The sequence below is a fragment of the Schistocerca serialis genome, chromosome 1, assembly GCF_023864345.2.
Source record: "Schistocerca serialis cubense isolate TAMUIC-IGC-003099 chromosome 1, iqSchSeri2.2, whole genome shotgun sequence".
NCBI lineage: Eukaryota > Metazoa > Arthropoda > Insecta > Orthoptera > Acrididae > Schistocerca > Schistocerca serialis.
This window is the reverse complement of record NC_064638.1, coordinates 807,260,712-807,266,711: the sequence shown is the minus strand read 5'-3', so window position 1 is coordinate 807,266,711 and position 6,000 is coordinate 807,260,712. Positions and strand designations below refer to the sequence as shown.

Below are 6,000 nucleotides of genomic sequence, written 5' to 3'. Positions count from 1 at the left end.
GGTGGCCAAGCAACTGGCTCGTCACAATAAGCCAGGCACTACTCTTGATGAACTGTGGTATCGTGTTGAAGCTGCATGGGCAGATGTACCTGTACACGCCACCCAAGTTCTGTTTGACTCAATGCCCAGGCGTATCAAGGCCGCTATTACGGCCAGAGGTGCTTGTTCTGGGTACTGATTTCTCTGGATCTATGCCCCCAAATTGCGTGAAAATGTAATCACATGTCAGTTCTAGTATAATATATTTGTCCAATGAATACCCGTTTATCATCTGCATTTCGTCTTGGTGTAGCAATCGTAATGGCCAGTAGTGTACTGTAATAGCACGATACACAGATGCGTGCTCCTGCCCACGCCGCAACGCGCACCGCTGGGCAACGACGCTGAGCGTGCCACCGCGCCGTGCGCTGGGGCAGCTGGAGGGCGCACATCAGGAGCTACGATTCCCTGAACAGACGAACGCGCGAAGGCAGCTGACATTATTGTACATACAACAGTTTACTTATTCACCATCTCTTATCATAATAAAACTGTTGATATACGAGCTAAACTGCAGGTAACAGCTAGTCGTAAGTATAATATAACAGTTCCTGCAATAAATGAAGGTATTCTTTTTCCACCTACTCTTCTTAGTATTCTCGAAAAATAATCTCAAGGTTTTCTAAATGTATTGACACTTAAAGACCGCAGCTGCAGAGGCGGACCAGTAATTCAGAGGCTGAACTCGTGCTAGGGAAGAGCAGGATTGTAATCGCCGACCACCAGTCTCGATTTACTTTTACTGCGATTTCACTAAATCACTTCAAGTGAATGCCGAAGTGGTTGCTTCAAACGTACTCCGGTTGATTCCTTCTTTCTCGATATAGTGCTCCGCTGCTAACGCCCTCTCCATCGATGAGACGTTGGGCATTAACTTCCTGTCCTGCTCTCTTTCATTACACATAGTACGATGTAATTTTTAATATCGTCTTTTCAGAATTATTTCTCTGTAACACCTTTTCTTCTTCCTTTACAGGTGAGCATTCCGAGACAAATGGCAGATTTCAAGCAACTTCTAATGGTAAGCAAAGGAGAAAACGAAACACAGTCAATAACTAATTTCAGAACTACGTACTTGGTCAGCAGTTGGGAAATTTATTCGAGTGACATCCATTACAAAAGAAAAACTCATCTTCTTCTAATGAGCTCTTAAACTGTCGACATAAATCATCTATATTCATTTTATTGTTTCTACAGGCACAAATAAGAAACTGGCATCCATGTACGAAGTAACTTCCTTTAAACGAATTTCTTTCTAATGATACACAGCGCTTACGGGGTGGGGTGGAGGGAGGGTGGGGGGGGGGGGGGGGGTGGAGAGGAGGTACCGGGATATTAAGACCATGAAGTAATTATCGAAACAGAATGAATTTTGTAACAAATATGAGTAAAAGTTACGCAAATAGGTGGTTAAATAAGTATTGTCACAAAACTAGAACACTTTTACGTCATCTCTATACAAGACATAAACGAACCCCATCGATAAAGTTCCTGAGGCTTTTCGAGGATATTTTCTGAACATTTTGGTCTAAGGCACAAGTGATCATCGGTGGCTCGTTACGGAGTAGTTGCTCTTCATTTCATTCGTTATTTCAACTTATCTTTGTATCAGTTTTTCGCGGAAAATATGGTATATGCACAGCAGTGCAAATGTATACTTGTTGTCGACAACAGTAAGGCACAATTTGCTCTTTGCTCAGTCCTGGGTTTCCTTGTTAATTTTTCAGAGGTTGTTAGTTGTACGTTAAAAGGGATACACAGCAGTGCAGGCAAGTTTTTGATGAAGAATTGGCTGATATGCACCTCATGTATGGGTTCACTGCATTTAACGGAAGAGCGGCACAGAGACGCTATCTATGTTCAGCAACAGGAACTGCAGGTCAGTGCTTCTGCATCTGTACATAGGCGCCTACTCCATGTTTTGTGTTGTACGTTTTTGATAATAGCATGTTAGAGGTCTTTTCATTGTTGAGGCCATGTTTCCACCGGAACATTTCCACCGCAACATAGGTAACTGGCGTAGCAAACCGAATAAATCATAATTACATTATTATTCTGTAACTAGCCACCGAAGGTCAGAGGTCGCTTATACCAAAAGTACTCACAGAATATCCCCGAAAGAAATTCTATCGGTAGAGCTCCTGGTGGTATATATGAAAGTATCTTTCATGCAATATACAAATTGGTCGGAAATTCCCGTTACAAACTCCTAGGACAACTAGAGGGTAGTGATTACATAAAATTTTGAATAGGAACCCCTGTCCGGAAACGTATCGTTTCCGTTCTACGACAGTTTCAACGCAGATAATTGTCTCATCCACACCCACGTGAGGAATGTACTTACAAGGGAACCTCCCCATCGCACCCTCATCAGATTTAGTTATAAGTTGACACAGTGGATAGGCCTTGAAAAACTGAACACAGATCAATTGAGAAAACAGGAAGAAGTTGTGTGGAACTATGAAAAAAATAAGCAAAATATACAAACTGCGCAAGATAGCCAACATCAAGGATAGTGTGAGCACAGGAGCGCCGTGGTCCCGTGGTTACCATGAGCAGCTGCGGAACGAGAGGTCCTACGTTCAAGTCTTCTCTCGAGTAAAAAGTTTACTTTCTTTATTTTCGCAAAGTTATGATCTGTCCGTTCGTTCATTGACGTCTCTGTTCACTGTAATAAGCTTAGTGTCTGTTTTTTGCGACCACACCCCAAAACCGTGCGATTAGTAGACGAAAGGACGTGCCTCTCCAATGGGAATCGAAAACATTTGATCGCACTGCCATAGGTCAACCGATTCCTCCACACGAAAACACGTCTGATATATTCTATACGACACTGGTGACGGCATGTGCGTCACATGACAGGAATATGTTGTCGACCCACCTAACTTGTATACTTGGCGAATGGGTAAAAAGATTCTTTTACCTTGACCGATTTAGGTTTTCTTGTGGATGTGATAATCACTTCCAAAAAAGTGATGAAAACAGAAGAGTTTTTCACATAAACTGCAACAAATGAATGCAACAGTTTCACAGTCGCACAGTTTTCCGTGTGCTCTGTCAAAACATATGTTTTTAACGTTTTCAAATTTTTCCGTGTGTAGATCGTCAAATCCTGCATACGTCCAAGCAAATCTGAACATGTCCTGGAATTTTGGAGAGCGAAGCTGACTATGTGTGAGTGCCTAAACTTTTACACACGATCACGTAAACAATACTGCTCTGTGTACCTGTGCAGCTTCGCAAAATCATAGAATCTTTTCACAAAGTATTTCACTTGCCGAAAACCAAACACATCTAACGGTTGCACAATAGGTGTACAACCTGGAGGAATGGTAATCACGTCTACGCCCACTCTAAAATTGTATAATGCCTGATCCTTCTGTCCTGTATAGCTGTCAAGGCAAAATCTTTGACCGCGTAAGGAGCAATCACACGTTCATTAAAGTCTTTCACTAGCCTATGCTCCATTTTTCCTGACGCACTGCAATTAACAATGATATTCGGAGTTTGCGCAAGTACCCTATTCACCTGTTGCTAAACTTGCGGTCCAAATATACCATTTTTTCCTGCAAACATAAATCAAATGTAGGTAAAAGAAATCCCGCTTTGTTCAGAGCATATTGTATGGTATAACTATGTGAAGTGGCATGCAGCTGGTCTACAGTACATTCCGTGTCGCCTTCTCCAACTAACGATAACGTGCGGGTCGATTTCATTTCATAGTTAAAACCGGACTACCTGTGTTGATAATATATGCATCTTCATACTGTTGGAATCTGACGTTAGTTTTTGTAACAAACGTCTTGGAACACTATAAAAGTTCTTCCAGTTTATTCGCGTAGTTCTTGCTTACATATTTCGTAATCTTCATGCTCGTAATTTTGTATTTTCTTTTGAACGTGACAAGCCAATGAGATGAGGCCTTGAAGTCCAGGCCGGTTTGTTTAGCGCAATGCAATCCCCAAATCTGTAGGTTTGTCTCATATACTGCACTTAATTCATTTCTGGCTTTAATAAATTGTCGGTATACATGGTTTTCTAGTTCACTGAACTTCTGTCTTCGGGTTCCACCTCGTTCCACGAGTTCTTTGCAATATTTAGTTGTGCTTTTTTCCTCCATCCCTTTAAATTTCTTAAATTTATTTGTTACTTCACTCCATAATCTATATTTGCGTCTTTTAAGTGGTTTGGACACTAACCTGTATTGGAGCATTTCCTTCATGTAACACAAAGAAATACCATCAGATTGAAGTCGTAGTATTTCCTCTTTGTGTTCCTCGTACGGATCGCCAACAATCGCATCATCTGGTACATACAGTCCCGCAGCAATCAGCAAGGTATCGTCATCACCACACGTACTGTTTATCAACAAATGTAGGAAATAATCATACAAATGTTCGACAATCGTTCGATGCCTTAAGGAACTTTCCGATTCCTTACAGTTTGGAAAATATTTATTGACCTTGTTATTGAAGTCGCGAGCTATATTTGATGGATTCATATTGCCCACGGAATACAGCTCACGTATTTAATGCACTCTTGTCCAAAGTAGCGAACAGTCAACTGCCAGCCAGGGAGCCTCGTTAGCAGGAATACTCTCTCTTCCGTACGCTGTAGTCGACTGACGTCGTGTGTTTCGATGTTTGTTTAGGTTTAGCGTCCCCATACTACGGCGCAGTTACCTCGCATCGGACGGACGGTCGGACAGATAATAATTGTCTGAAAATAAAAAATTAAACTTTTCACTCGAGGGACGACTTGAACCAAGGATCTCTCGTTTCGCAGCTGCTCACGCTAACCACGGGACCACGGCGCTCCTGAGCTCAGAGTCTCCTTGATGTTGCCTATCTTGCGCATGGACTACTCAGTTTGTATAATTTTGCTTATTTTTTTATAGTTCCACACAACTTCTTCCTGTTTTCTCGATTGATCTGTGTTCAGTTTTTCATGGCCTATCCACTGTGCCAACTTATAACTAAATCTGAGGGGGGTGCGATTGGGAGGTTCCCTTGTTAGGCGTGACCCAGTACAATTGTTGCAATCCGTGTGAAAAGAATACTGACTCGTTCCGTTATTACTTACACATTTGCATTACAACTTACACCTTATGGTTTACATTAGTCGACAACAACAAGAACCCAGCATCTATGGCACCAGCCGCAACGTACCGATGCATTACAAGATTGGCTCGGTGTGGCGACCACCAACGTTGTTACACACACTGTACCTCCGAAGCATCTTCTGGTACACTCTCTCCAACCCACCTGGTATATCTTCAATGTGTTGTGCAGCGGCCAGAACTCGTGACAGCAGATGTTCCTCTGTATCTACAGGTGTCTCATAAATTAGGCTCTTCATACGACGCCGCAAGAAGTAGTGCATAGGGGTTGGACCACCACGGCCTATCCATTTTTCACCATACCGTCTGCTGAGAGGTCTCCGGACAGCCAGTGAAAAGTGAGGTGGTGCTCCATCATGCTGAAACCACATTTCCTGACGAACATTCAATGGGACAGCTTCTAAGAACAGGTCCATTACATGTCGTAGGAAGACTAAGTATAGGGGACCCGTGAGCTTGGATGGAAGGAGGTAAGGTCAAATCACATGACCGTCCAGAATACCTGCCCACACGTTAATTCCAAACCTGTCTTTAAATCCCTGAACATGCGTGGCATGAGGGTTTTTGTCCGCCCAGACATGGCTATTTCTAGCATTCAGAACACAGTCCCTTGTGAACCTACATTCATCTGTGAAGAGAACTCGATGTGGAAACGGGCGCGTCGATGCAACGGTGCAGGAACCATGTGCAGAAGGCGACGCGTTGTGGAATGTCTGCTGGACCCATAGCGTGTACCCGTTGTAAGTGGTGCGGATGTAATTGTTGCTCATGCAGGACGTCCAAGACGGTACTGTGACTAACAGTCATTGTACGCGCAATTCTTCGCGAACTCGTTGACGGGC

The 6,000-nt window shown here is 43.0% G+C and overlaps 1 protein-coding gene across 1 annotated transcript in view; it reads left to right on the top strand.

Annotated features, from left to right (window-relative positions):
* The first annotated feature begins 1,021 nt into the window (after nucleotides 1-1,021).
* Nucleotides 1,022-6,000, top strand: part of LOC126484065 (uncharacterized) — a 479,398-nt gene continuing 474,419 nt past the window's right edge. Inside the window, exon 1 of the mRNA XM_050107429.1 lies at nucleotides 1,022-1,060. Coding sequence (XP_049963386.1) covers nucleotides 1,034-1,060 — 27 coding nt within the window. The 5' untranslated portion in view covers nucleotides 1,022-1,033. The remainder of the gene's footprint in view (nucleotides 1,061-6,000) is intronic.